Below are 14,290 nucleotides of genomic sequence, written 5' to 3'. Positions count from 1 at the left end.
ATGAAAGCAAAGGATTTGAACTCTTCCCCCCTGAAACCCTGGAATAAATCCTGTTTTGATTTGAATCATTGTGATACCCTTTTTGCCACATGATTTGGTTCCTGTTCTCTTTGTCTGTCTGCAACTTAGTTGATAATTTGCAGAATTTATTCTATCTAGTCCTTGACCAAGTTTTCTGGAGGAAATGTACGCTCAGAGAGAGAGTGAACCGACTGTCGAATGCTGTCTAGACACTGACCAGGAGAAACACACACCTCACCTCTCCAGATGCTTTTCACATCGCTCCACAAAGCACCTCTGAAAAAAATTACAATTCCTGCCAGCACTTTAAAAATCCCCTTTTTGCTTTATTAGCCTGAGAGAAGAAGAAGAAGTGCTGGATCATAACGAAGACATCTTGAAAGGCCATTCAGTCTTTTCTTTCAGTTCCTCTCTGTAGTCTTTCAAAGTTAGGGAGTGTTAAATGCAAGTGACACTTCTGATCTAAACCAGATCATGGCGGTACACTTTGTCCCCGTGTCTCCTTCCTTCATTACGCCACCAATGGGTTTATTTTACCAGATCGTGCTAGCTGCTGGATCGTGCTAGCTTTGTGTTTTTGCTTTATAAAAAGCCTATGATCTCACAGTATAACACATGACGTGTGAGGGAGAGATGATGGCGTCCGTGTGTCATGGATCTGCTGTGAAAATACAGATATTTATTTAGTTTGACACTCATAGTTTGTTTAATGTTCTTCTGCCTGCTTGTTTGGACTGAGACAGACCTACATCACGTCGGGCTCTGTGTCGTCTCAAAGCACAGCATCAAAGGGTTTCTGCACAGAGAGGATGTGTGTGTTTGAAAGAATTGTAGATAGAATGATCCACTGAACAAATATACAAAGAAGGCAGGTTGAACCGTCTCAAAGCAATAATATGCCTATTTCTTATAGAGTTGATGGAATTTGTGGCATTCTACGTTTTGCAACTTGGTCAAATGTGAAACATTTTGAGGAAAAAAGTCACTTTATTGATACATTTCTGTGACTTCCTGGTATTTTTTTCCCTTACAGCGAGTGCACACATTTTTCTGATCTTTAATCTTTGTTTCCTGCAGGACACGGCCTCCTTAGGATCCCAGAAAGGAGGGATTTCCAAACATGGCTGGCTGTACAAAGGAAACATGAACAGTGCCATCAGTGTCACCATGAGGGTAAGACGGTGGCGACGGCCACAGTTAGAACCCAAAAGGTTTATATCTGGTCAATGAATGAATTGGAAATTGATGGAAGATTGCGACTCTTTCGATGGATTTGTTGTTTGAGGGACTTTTTTTACATCAAGTTGAAGATGCTACCTTTGGCTGACAGATTCATCTTTCATTAAAATACTCACTGGTTGCAACCCTAGCTACATGACTTTACAAGTGCTGTGGTGTATTCTTTGTACTTCATGGATACTTATGTCCATGTTTAGTTTTGTACCATGTTTAAGTTTTTGCCTTTAAATTTTGTAGTGCTTGCAGTTTTTTCTTATATTGTATGTAAAAGGCAGCATGTGCAGATAACTTGAAGTTTTTCATTCAAAAAAAACAAATTGAGCTTTGTATTCTAATAACTGAAGCTGAAGTTGTTGTCATCTTTTTGTTGCAGTCGTTCAAGAGGAGGTATTTCCATCTAACCCAGCTCGGAGATGGCTCTTATAACTTAAACTTCTACAAGGACGAGAAGATCTCCAAAGAGCCCAAAGGAACCATTTTCTTGGATTCATGCATGGGTGTGGTTCAGGTAAGAGATAGTTCACCTAGAAATGACCCTACACCCTTTATCTGTTTCAACGTCCTACAAGGATATTTAATTGTCGGTGTAGAATCTTCCTTCACTAAATTATCTCTCCTCAGTCTTTTTTTTTCCTCACATGCATGGTTTAATGAAGACCTTTTAGGCAAACTTTCAACAAAGATTTCTCTATCAGTGATGTCCTGCTGCTGAAAAAGCCTGCTGAGCCCTCACTTCTGAGCACTCTCCATCAGCCTCCCAATCAATGCCACCTGCAAACATCTGAATGTAGGCCAACACTTACTCTTGCATTATTTACTGACATCTTAATGGATGGAGAAGCAGATTTGAAAGATTTTACATTAATCAGACATTTATTTGTGAATGATTGGGCAGGTTATCTGTATGATGAGCGGAACACAGCGTGTTTGAATGCTTTTAGAGTTATGGGCTTCTTTTTTTTCAGTGCAGGTTATGATTTTCTTAGCATCCCTGGAGTTCCTCAAACCTCTACATCTACTTTTTTAAACCACTGTCCTTCACTCTGCTGTGTTCCTCTGTGGTGGGACATGTGAGAGTGGACCTACTGGTTTAGTCTGGCAAGAAACACCATTTTCTGTGCTACAGAATACATTCTAACAAAATGGTAGAAAATACAGAAAGTCGTCTAGAGTTTAACATTTGACCTCATTTAAAATGCAATCGGTCATATTTTATAATATTTCACCTTAAGGAAGACATTTTTTATTTTCGTTTTTCAACATTTTCAAACCTCATAAATGAAATGTAAGGACAAACTATTGACTACACAGGTGTACTTATTGTACTAGGGTATATCAATCTAGTTTATTATTGTCTGTGTAGACCAGTGATTCTCAAAGTGGGGTCCCAGGACCCCCAGGGGTCCGTGAACCATAGCTTGGGTGTCCGCGGAATAATTTACAAACAATTGTTAAAGTGTGCTATATCATTGAAAAAGCATATCTACAAACTGGGATCTCTTGCACCAATAAAATCAGCTATTTGGTCCAATACTCCTGCCCACTTTAGTTTTGTGCCATTAGGGCAATTCTGATATGATCGTGACATGTCAGTCACTTCACGATTTAAAAAAAAAAAAAAAAAAAAAAAAAAACTCACATCGGAGCCAACATTTTCTCAAAGTTTATAAAATTAATAACTTGGAAAGTATATGTAGCCTAATTCTATTGTAGCGAAGTACCGGTACTACATAATACATTAACACACAATATTAGTATTTGCTTATCAACGTTACCATAATGAGGGGGTCCCTGGTAAAATGTCTCACCTGAAAGGGGTCCATGGTCTAAAAAAGTTTGAGAACCCCTGGTGTAGAGCTTTAGAAAAAGTCTTCAAAATCCTAATGGAAGCAGTTGATAGTGGATTATTATACAGTCTGGACTTTGACTACCTGAAGCATCAAATATCACAACAACAATGCTGAATTCTGTGCATTACATACTACATTAATACATTAATGTATTGTACATTTCTCTGTTTCTTTACACCATTGCAAGATTGGGAAGCCTCAAAAAGATATTAATGAACTTATTTGGAAACAACCCACTCAAATTGAAATCTACCTTCTCAGTGAATGAAGTATCTGACTTTAGATGTCCCATTGTCCAGTGCCTTTTTACTGTTAATGTGTAGTTTTTAAAGAGAGGAGAAGACTCTCAGTATGTAGTGAGTTAGTGGGTTATAAGCTGATTATGACACAAAGTCTTTACTTTAATGAATAAAGCATTCTGTTGGTGTTTACTGCTTATTGGCTCTACGTTTATTCACAGCTCTCTGTAAACTTTATCTGAGGAGTCTTCTGCTCTTCTGACTCGTCTGCACAGAAACAGCTGTATGAGTGGATGTGGAGATGGTTAACTGTGCAGCTGTAATTGCATTTAGAGTGACATCATACTGAGCCGCGAGCCCCTCCTGTGCTTTCTTAAGATGCCAACATATGTTCAAACACACAAAACATTCACATTGACATATTAACAAATGAATGAGGAGAACGGGAGTCCTCGCTGGTCTACAAGCAGTAAAAGGGCTAAAAGTGTAACCTGATAATGCTGTGTGAGTTTTCAGTTTCTCTCTTTATTTTCTTTTTACTTATTCTCTGCTGTGAAAATTCCAACTCGAGGATATTATAATTATTTTGATCCGATTGTCCATCAGTGTTGTAATCGAGAAACCAAACCTTGAATCTGACTTGAGTCTTGAGTCTCAAGTGTAAGAAGCCAAGTTCCAGCCACTAAAGGAGAAGCCAAGTCCCAATTACCTGAGTCCAGGTCAAGTCCCTAATGCCTGAGTCAGAGTCCAAGTCAAAGCCTAAGTCCTCATGGTTAGAAGGTAGCTAAGGTACGTTACTGTTAGCTAGCAGCTAGCTAACAGTAACGTCCCGTTCTTCTCCTCGATGGTTCTTTTACATGTCGAACATGTTGCGCATCCTGGCAGAAACTGTTGCTGACGGCTCGTGAACCCACATGCAGGTGAACACAAGTGCCAGCCCTTTGCTGGAAACTGCAGCAACTTTATCCCCCCACCAAAAAAAAAACCAGTCTTTTACAATGAAAGTTTGAGTCTGAATGCAGTCAACTCTTGAGTCCAAGTCTCTGTCATCATCAGTGCTAGAGTCGGTCTTGAGTACTACAGCCATGTTGTCCCCTCATTTCCCTCAGGATGTATTTCCAGTCGTGTCGTCAAGAAACTTGACTCCGGTCCTCCCACCTGTCAGATGATTAAGTTTGTTTATCAAGACTCCACTTTTGTTGCCATGTTTTTTCAGCCAGTCTGCAGATAAATAAGTCGTCCTCCCAATCACTCCCACTCAGCTGTTACAACATCACAGGCAAGCTCCAGAGATAACCACAGCATAACAATCTAGTGACTATTGAAAATAAAGAGAACTTGTGTGTCCCACTAAATAAATACTGCATGGAAACTTAGTTAGATTCAGGAGATGCACCATGGACACACTGTGACTGAATAAGCAGTTTTAGATTTTGTAGGGGCCTCTAAAAAAAGCTATAATGGGACAGTGACATCACTTTTCATGGCTTTTTTTTTTCTTTAGCCATTATACTTTGGCTCTTGTTCTGTTGAGCTCTGTACCACGTTAGAAAGTCTCTGCGTCATTCCTGGCAGATCCCGAGGCTTTGTCACACAGATGGAAATACTCACATTGTCCATTTGCTTTGTCAGGTAAATTAAATCTCCAAAACAGTGACGCAGATTTTGTGGAATTCTGGAGCTGTATTGTGTCGTATTTAGAGCTGTGAACTGTATATATATAACAGGAAAATAAAAGGACCTGAAAGTGAAGGCAGAATTACAATCCATGAATAAAGATCACAAAAGTAAGACCTCGTTGTCTTTTATGAGCTGCCAGTGGTTAGATGTTAGCTTTGGATTCAGAGATCACACATTCCTACAGTGCACTGTTGGATATTTGATTTTAAAATGTGTAAAGTTAAACTCGTTGATGAGTGTTCCAAAAATCTTCGTCCTGATTTTTTTGTTTGTAGTTTTTTGTCTTGTAAGAATTGAATGTAACTGGTGTTTTATTCTCTCTCCTTGTTGCTGCAGAACAACAAAGTTCGCCGGTTTGCTTTCGAGCTGAAGATGCAGGATAAGAGCACCTACCTGCTCGCTTCAGACAGCGAGGTGGAGATGGAGGATTGGATCAACACGCTCAATAAAATCTTACACAGCAGCTTTGAGATCGCCATGCAGGAGAAGAGGAACGGAGACATTCATGATGGTGTGTGTCCGCGCCTGAAAGAACACAAATACAAAACTGGATATAATTTTATTCTCTTAGTCTTACCAAAATATTATTTAACTTCTTGTTGAGAAATTATTCAGGTTTTTCAGAGGCAGAAAATATGTTTTGCTGACAAAAATATGTCAAACTAAAACAGCTTTTTGTGTGGCCACATTATGAAGTAATGTCAATACTTTGGCCTTGATGTTATCAGCTCAGAGGTTTGTATTTTCAGAGCTGAAACAATTGCAACTGGGTATTAATAAGCGATCATTTCCATAATAACATGAATGTTCTGAGTCAGATTTTGAGACAAAAAGAGACAGTTTCAGTTTGCAAAATTTGAATATTCTCACAGTTGACTAACTGTAAAGTTTATGTTGACTGATGGACTGTCGGTTCCATAAAACACCATGGTTAAGACATCAATTGGGTCAATTAATTGGTTGATGAATTAAAAGAAAAATTTAAAGCCAACTTTTAAAATACTAAATGACTCACATACTGTAAGCTATTCAAGCAAACATTTCAAACATATTAAAAAAAAAATATTGGTTTCAACTTCCAAAATGTGCTTCTTCTCTTAAACATGGACTAATTAGCCATTTTTTGATGTTATTCCTCATGTTGGAAATAGTGAAAAGCTTTTAACTTTCGTAAATTCTTTTACACTTTTTAGACAAAGGGATTAATTTAAGAATGGTACAAATAGATTTAAATGATAAGGGAACAATTCACATGATTAAAAAGCTACAATGGTGATATATGTTAATGTTCCAAAGATGAAAAATGGCCCCAATTTTTTCATCAAACAATAATAATTAACTGTCCAGAAAATCCACTCATAATCTCAGATTATTTACTCTGGGATACTGTATTTATTAATCAGTCACCGTTCCTTCATGCCAACTTCCACTCACTCCTCGTGGCTCTCTTCTTCCTGCAGTAATGTAGTGTAGTCTGTGGAGATGTGATACCAGACCACCCAGCTTTTTAATACTCACCTCCTGTCTCACGGGAGGTTCAGCCATCCAGGAAAGAGGCTGAATGCCTCTGCACAAAAACACTCCACTAATCTCCCCTCAGCTTCTATTAATCACACCCTGCGTGAGAGACAGGAGCGGATCTCTGAGCTTTCTTCAAATATATATTTAAAAAACCTTCAGTTTCTCCATCTCCATCCTGACTGATTCCTGTGCTGTCAAATGACTGTTTAACCAACTTTCACATGTCAGTAAGAGATTAAGGAACTTTATGGCACCGGGGGGGGGGGTTGTTAGTACTTTTAAATGGTTTGCCTGCATCCAGTGACGTTCTGCTGTATTTCCCTCTAGATGATGATCTTGCAAAGTCAGACAGTTCCTCTGGCAGCAGTATGGACAGCTTTCAGGTAGGTCAGTTTGGCAAACACACCCAGTACATCATCATGATAATTATAAATCTTTGAAGTTGTAACAAGGAGGGCCTCTTCAACATATGGTTTCTATTCAACATTTTCATGTTACAAACCTTATTTCTAAGATCTGATCCCACACTAAAAATTTACCTTTTGTCATGTAGTTCACAAACGCTTCTCAAAGTATTTTTCACTGTGCAAACTAAACATGAGGCCAGTAAATATTAAAACAATAAGATACAACATAACATTTATAATTATGGGAAAAGCTGCTGATTGTTTGGGCAAACCTATGTTGCATATTGAGATCTTATCAAGAGTTTGAGGATAGAAACATTTTTATTTATTTTAATTATTAAAAAGTAGTAGAAGTAGTTTTTCTAAATCGCTGTAACAGCTCTGAGTGGGACTCAAAAGTAAAGCCTTATAAAAGTGCTGCTAACAGTTAACTGGGAAAGCTTGACGGGAACTGTAAGCTGTGCTGAAAGAAGTGGTGGTACCACCTGCCTCCCCGCACTGATCCTATCTGTCCTTTAGCCTTGTTTCTAGGTGGTTAAAACTGAAAAGAACATTTTCTAATGATAAAAAAAAAAAAAATGGCTGGAAATCTCCCAGACAATGCTTCTTAAGTTTTAGATTAAGAGATTGCCTTCCTTCTCCTCAGAGCGCAAGAGACATAGAGTCGAGGTTGAGGAACGAGACCAGACTGAAGCTGTTCACTCTGGACCCTGACACGCAGGTGATGAAGTGTAAAAACACATTAAAGCTTATTCCCATGTGGTAATCAGATACAACCTAACTCTCCTAATCAAATGTAATGCCTTCCATTGAACTGTCTTTAGAAACTCGACCTCTCTGGAATAGAGCCGGATGTGAAGCAGTTTGAGGAGAAGTTCGGTAAACGTGTTCTGGTGAACTGCAACGACCTCTCATTCAATCTGCAAAGCTGCGTGGCAGAGAACGAGGAAGGACCAACAACTAATGTAAGAATGATCTTTCTCCGCCTGCAAAGGACCCAAAAATAACAGGAATATCATTATCCGTATTCTGAAAAACAGATGAGGAGGTTTGTCAGAGCAGCCGGATGGGCTCATTATTTGAGCCTGTGAATGAGTCCTGTTGCATAGCAACCAAGCTTCAGGCCCAGTAATGGTAAAAAATCTGTATAAGGAACTCTGATGTCCTGCAGTCCCCCCCCCCCCCCCAACAGAAACTGTCTATTAAAGTGTCAACAAGTCAAGACTCTCTACACATCAGACACTGATCAGACACACACACACACACACACACACACACACAGTAGAAACAGTCTTTGCACCAGCTCCCCCCACTGAAATGTTAATGGTATAGTCGAGGTTGGTGAATCCCTGAAATGTAAAATGAAAACATTGTCCAGCAAATGATCAATTAAATAAATTCACATAAACCTGCCCCTCAGTATTAAATTATGTTCTGTCAAAAATCTACCAGAAAATAAAAATAAAACAACTTCAGCTTTTCCAGGCTGGAATCGGATCACACAAGATGACAATTTAAGCTCTAACTTTCTCAAAATGTGATTCTAAAAGGCTTTCTGAGGAAATGTTGAGATCATTACTGTTCTGTTTTGTTGTTATTCTTTGTTAAGCGTCTTTGAGCTTAGAAAAGCGATATAAAAGTCGAATGCATTATTAGGATTATTATTATTATTATTTCTTGATGTTAGAGCGATCAGATTTTTGCATTCCTACCAAAAAATTCTGTAATAGTTATGGCACATGACATTTATTTTGCTGAAATTAATAATTGTTTTAATATTCCTTTAAAAATGATCATAGAGATGATTTTATATAATTAAGTGCTTGTTAGTCATCTAGTTATTCTAGTTTGGTGATGACTGTATGGTGTCCTGACTGTACAGACAAGTGAACTAAACTGGTTAAGAAATGTACAAGTAATAAGAGACATCAGCCTCATCTCCTCTAATGCTGCAACTTTTCTTTTTTCCTTCTCCAGGTAGAGCCATTCTATGTCACCCTGTCACTGTTCGACATTCAGAATGGCAGAAAGATCTCCTCTGATTTCCATGTGGACTTAAACCACCCGTCCGTAAGGGGCATGGTGTCCAAACACACCAGTCAGTATATGAACGGGGGAGGAGATGCCCACCCTGAGGGGCAGCGGTTGGTCCACGGGGTGCCAGAGGCATGCATGCAGTATCCAAAACTGGTAAGTAATGACAAAAACAGAAGAGGTATCTGAATAATAAACGTTAAAAAAAAACAAAGCAGGAGTGAAGAGCCGTGTTTTTCCAAACAGCAGTCTAATGTGCTAATGCATCATTATCTCCACAGGGGGTCTTCTCGGTAACATGCCCCCACCCAGATATCTTCCTGGTGGCCAGAGTAGAGAAGGTCCTTCAGGGTGGAATCAACCACTGTGCCGAGGCATACATGAAGAGTTCTGACTCCACCAAGGTACTGACCCACCCCCCGAGCCCTCTCCATCACCCTCCTCACAGCAGGGCAGCACGTTCCCCTGCACTCAGCACATTCCTGAAGATTATTCCACATTATACACTGATAATCATCCTTGTTTTTAAGTGCTGTCCGGTTGTACAGAGTCTCTACAGGAGCATTGACTTTGGCTGTACAAATGTGGTTGTGCACTCTGAGGGGACTGTGGTAGGCAGTAATGTGATTCAGAGAACATGTGAAGAAAATGTGTGTGTGTGTGTGTGTGTGTGTGTGTGTGTGTGTGTGTGTGTGTGTGTGTGTGTGTGTGTGTGTGTGTGTGTGTGTGTGTGTGTGTGTGTGTGTGTGTGTGTGTGTGTGTGTGTGTGTGTGTGTGTGTGTGTGTGTGTGTGTGTGTGTGTGTGTGTGTGTGTGTGTGTGTGTGTGTGTGTGTGTGTGTGTGTGTGTGTGTGTGTGTGTGTGTGTGTGTGTGTGTGTGTGTGTGAAAACCTGTTCCTTTTCATGCCTGTGTGGGCATTTCATCAATACTTTTTCTGTGTGTTTTTGTGTTGAGACTGGCAGCATGCTGAATTTGTTACAGCGCTGCTCGGCCTTTAAACAACTTGTGTGTCTCAAATCAAAAAGTGATGGAGCTCAGATCACAGCATGTTCCTGTTTTCCACCAGGTGGCACAGAAGGTCCTGAAAAATGCCAAGTGGGCATGCAGCCGGTTAGGCCAGTACAGGATGCCTTTCGCCTGGGCTGCAAGGTACCTTATCTCCTTTCATAAACAAGTATTTTAACGACAGTGTGTTCTGTTATTAAAAACTTCTTTTTGGTGAACTTCAACCTTTAGCCCATATACACTCACACAGCCGCTACACCATACAGTGTTGTAGTAAGGACACAATAGTGAATATCCAGTTTAACCTGAAAAGAAGAAAAAACATAAAGGCATTTAAAAATAATTTATACCATTATGAACTGCTTTTCAGTTATTGTTCATGTATCTGCAGAACAGTTCATTAACACAGATGGATCAGTGTGTGCATTAATCAGTTTTCCTCATTTAAGGTCATTAAGACTTTTTTGGTTATAACAATTTTTGAAGTCCTTTATCAAGCAAAAACACGCCATTTTTGTAGTTCTGCCTTCATATATCTTAAAATGTGTTACAGTTTTTTTATAATGCATATTGAATATATTTCCTGTCTGCTTGGGCTCTGCAAAATTTGACCATCAGTTGTAGATGGTCAATCAAAGGAATGCTTTTATCATCATTATTAAAGTCAGATGCATTTGAAGCACTGAATTTCAATATTCTTGCTAAATTAAACAAGAACGTAAGTATGTGCAGAGTAAGAGAAATATTCCTGACTCAGCAGCGGGTCTCTCTCTTGCAGGCCGTTGTTCAAAGACGCTTCAGGGACGCTGGACAAAAGTGCTCGTTTCTCAGCTCTCTACAGACAAGACAGCAACAAGCTATCCAACGACGATATGCTCAAACTGCTGGCTGATTTCAGGAAGTAAGTGATGCTTCTACTGTGTTAGCACTCTCTGATATAGATTGTCTGAGTAGTATTGCAGATGTTTTGGGGCGAAGGAAAATAAGTAGTCTATAGATCATACTTTGGAAAATGCTGTTGAGTTTTGAAAACAAGATGTTTGCTCACATCTGTGAATGTGCTGTGTGTGTGTGTGTGTGTGTGTGTGTGTGTGTGTGTGTGTGTGTGTGTGTGTGTGTGTGTGTGTGTGTGTGTATATATATATATATACCATTCATTTCTTCACACTGGATCCTCTGGGCGATGATAGCAGAGGCTTAACTCAAGTTTATTTTCCTTTCCTCAGGCCAGAGAAGATGGCCAAGCTGCCTGTAATCCTCGGAAACCTCGACGTTATTATCGACAATGTAGCCCCAGACTTGACAAGTAAGGCCTCTGAGTTCTCTGCATGCAGCCAGCATCAGTGATGAGAGCTGTTTCTGCTCATGCCAGATCAGCCACGTTGTCTGCAGGCTGTTTATTTGGTCTCTCTCCCTCCTGCTTCTGTATGCAGATTGTGTTACCTCATCCTACATTCCTGTGAAGCAGTTTGATGTCAACGAGAAGAGCAGCATCTTCTTTGAAGTGGAGGAGTTTGTGCCGTGTATCGCCAAATGTTCCCAGCCTTTCACCATCTACAACAATCACCTCTATGTCTATCCCAAGCACTTGAAGTACGACAGTCAAAAGTCTTTTGCAAAGGTATCAGAAACGTTTTATTGTGCAAGAAAATTCACATCTGGAGGGAGGAATTATTGATCTTTTTGATCCACTTTGTGGCTCAATTTATTGTATTTTTTTTTGTTGTCAGGCTAGAAACATAGCTGTCTGCATTGAGTTCAAGGACTCAGACGACGAGGAGGCTGTATCACTGAAGGTAAACTCAAACATGTCTTGGAAAGTGCCTGCAAGTCCCCAAAGAACGCTTCCCTCCTGTAGCAGGAAACAAGCTAAACTATTTTTTTTTGTGATACATTTTTTATTGAGAAATTACATCATATATTACACAATTTTTCCCCTTTACCCCCCTCCCCAGATCACATACATGTATAAAAGTGCATATGTGCAAACATCAGGATCAATCAAACTTCCAAACCTCCCCCCCCACCCCCATCCACCCCATGGCGACCCCACATACATCCCCACCCCGGATCTCTCAACAAAACATAGAAAATAAAAACACATTTAAGGTCCAGCACGCCGCACACTGTCCTTAACTTTATTGTAGGCTGCATCCCATGCTTTGAGGGTCTTAAGGCTGGCCCTCAGGAAACAAGCTAACTATTGCTTTCATTCTACAGTGCATATATGGTCGACCTGGAGGACCTCTGTTTACCAAAAATGCCTTTGCTGCAGTATTACATCACCAGCACAACCCTGAATTCTACGATGAGGTAAGACAAACTGCACCAGATGTTTTAGAATAGGAAAAGTGAGTCCCATTAGAAGGTGTAAGTTTAAAAAGAAATGTATTAATCAATGTCTAAATGGGTTTTTTTTTTTTTTTTTCTCAGTTTAAGATTGAGCTGCCAACTCAGCTGCACGAGAAACACCACCTGCTCTTCACCTTCTATCATGTCAGCTGTGAAAGCAACAGCAAGGCCAGCACCAAAAAGAGAGACCTGGTTGAGACTCAAGGTAACACATTCAAAAGCCAAAGTTAGTTTTTAAATCCCTTTTTTTTTATTCTATATTTTATGTCTGATGAATCAGGATGTCAGCTGAATGTCTGTTTCCTCTGTCTCCTCTCTCTCAGTGGGATTCGCCTGGCTTCCCCTGCTGAAGGACGGACGGGTGATCATGAACGAGATGCAGATCCCTGTAGCTGCCAATCTGCCCGCTGGATACCTCAGCTGTCAGGAGGGTGCCAGCAAGGTGCAGTGCATCCTTTAACTGGACTCTTAGAGAGGGCAAGCTACAAGCCACAACCCAGAATATGAGAATAATATGACCTACAGTGGGATATGTAAAAGTACAAACAATGGCATGTCTGTTGTTAAAAGACATGAGAACACTGCAGATGTGTACTGAATTATTGAATGAGTCTTCTTTGTGTTGCAGCATTCGAGTCCTGAAGTCAAGTGGGTGGATGGAGGAAAGCCTTTGTTTAAGGTGTCCTCTCACCTCGTGTCCACAGTCTACACTCAGGTCAGTTCTTGTATTCAGAAAATTGTCTGTGTGAGTTTTTTTAACTTCTTAATCATTCATTACTTCCTTCCTTTCTTTCTTTCTTTCTTTCATTCTTTCTTCCTTCCTTCCTTTCTTTTTTTCTTTCTTTCTGTCTTTCTGGCTTTCTTTTTTCTTTCTTTCTTTCTTTCTTTCTTTCATTCTTTCTTTCTTTCTTCCTTTCTTTCTTTCTTTATTTATTGTGAACTTGAACTACAGTTGTCCCTTGATTTAATTTCGACTTTATTGAACAATCATCTTTGTGTTTCTCATAGGATCAACATTTGCACAATTTCTTTCATCACTGTCAGATCATTGCATCTGAACCCCAAATGTCAGGAGGAGAACTGGTCAAATACCTGAAGGTAAAAAGACAAAGAAGTCAGTACTAATACTGATAAACATGCTAATTAGGTTACACAATGCCTTTTGTTGGATACATTTTTCTGTATATTTGAAGCATTTAACTTTTGTACAAAAATTAATTGTATATGAAACTGCATACTTATGTATGATAAGACAATATGTAGGCCTTACATCTTTAGCACAAGGTCTTTAGTTGTCTTGTAGATGAAATTATCAATCAGCTTGTGTTTGCAGTGCTTGCTTTGGAAAGCTCTAAAGCTGTGCTTTTTTAATTCTTACTCAAACCACAATCTGTAATGTTGACACACAGTTCACATTTCAGTGTTGGTATTCTGTACAAATGCACATGCTTTATATGGGTGCATAAATCTAGGGTTGGGAATAAAGCATTTGATCCTTGTTTTCAATACCTAAAGGGAACGATCAGACTCTGTTTAAGCCCACTGTAGCTCATACTTACTCATACTGCAGAGCCAGCCTCGGCTGGGGCTGAATCAGATGAAGATTAATGTTCTGCTTTGTCTTTTAAACAGCACATTTATTTAAAGACTTTGTACAGGAATACTGACATTTATACTGTTCCTTACCTGGAAAGAAAAGGCTAATATTAGGAAAATCTGCCAAACATCAACCCCTAGCTTTTGTTATTTGTGATACTGGTAGCTCAGTTATCCTTTTCCACATCCCTCTCTTTCTTATTCTAGTTCAAGCTTTCCCTGGTTCACATCAGCATGCAAAGCCATACATCTCTTGGGTTCTTAATGTAAACACAGCGGTGAACAGGAACAATGGCCAGAGGGTCAAACAGCAGGTCAGCTGTGCCGGCTGGCAGCTCGCCAAATG

At 39.7% G+C, this 14,290-nt stretch overlaps 1 protein-coding gene across 9 annotated transcripts in view; it reads left to right on the top strand.

Annotated features, from left to right (window-relative positions):
* Nucleotides 1-14,290, top strand: part of LOC132987450 (dedicator of cytokinesis protein 9-like) — an 80,506-nt gene that overhangs the window by 46,150 nt on the left and 20,066 nt on the right. For all 9 annotated transcript variants that reach the window (XR_009675616.1, XM_061054528.1, XM_061054526.1 and 6 more), the window contains exons 6-23: nucleotides 1,099-1,194; nucleotides 1,634-1,768; nucleotides 5,366-5,540; nucleotides 6,878-6,933; nucleotides 7,604-7,678; nucleotides 7,782-7,922; nucleotides 8,935-9,147; nucleotides 9,273-9,395; nucleotides 10,058-10,140; nucleotides 10,775-10,897; nucleotides 11,223-11,302; nucleotides 11,430-11,617; nucleotides 11,727-11,792; nucleotides 12,217-12,309; nucleotides 12,430-12,553; nucleotides 12,672-12,790; nucleotides 12,977-13,063; nucleotides 13,357-13,446. Coding sequence is in view for 8 of the 9 variants with exons in the window: in XM_061054528.1 (XP_060910511.1) it covers nucleotides 1,099-1,194; nucleotides 1,634-1,768; nucleotides 5,366-5,540; nucleotides 6,878-6,933; nucleotides 7,604-7,678; nucleotides 7,782-7,922; nucleotides 8,935-9,147; nucleotides 9,273-9,395; nucleotides 10,058-10,140; nucleotides 10,775-10,897; nucleotides 11,223-11,302; nucleotides 11,430-11,617; nucleotides 11,727-11,792; nucleotides 12,217-12,309; nucleotides 12,430-12,553; nucleotides 12,672-12,790; nucleotides 12,977-13,063; nucleotides 13,357-13,446 (2,067 nt within the window). In the remaining variant the exon portion in view is untranslated. The remainder of the gene's footprint in view (nucleotides 1-1,098; nucleotides 1,195-1,633; nucleotides 1,769-5,365; nucleotides 5,541-6,877; nucleotides 6,934-7,603; nucleotides 7,679-7,781; nucleotides 7,923-8,934; nucleotides 9,148-9,272; nucleotides 9,396-10,057; nucleotides 10,141-10,774; nucleotides 10,898-11,222; nucleotides 11,303-11,429; nucleotides 11,618-11,726; nucleotides 11,793-12,216; nucleotides 12,310-12,429; nucleotides 12,554-12,671; nucleotides 12,791-12,976; nucleotides 13,064-13,356; nucleotides 13,447-14,290) is intronic.

Source organism: Labrus mixtus, chromosome 13 (genome assembly GCF_963584025.1).
Source record: "Labrus mixtus chromosome 13, fLabMix1.1, whole genome shotgun sequence".
In the NCBI taxonomy this organism is placed as follows: Eukaryota; Metazoa; Chordata; class Actinopteri; order Labriformes; family Labridae; genus Labrus; species Labrus mixtus.
Note: the sequence above shows the minus strand (reverse complement) of the source record. Positions and strands in the feature narration are given on the sequence as shown.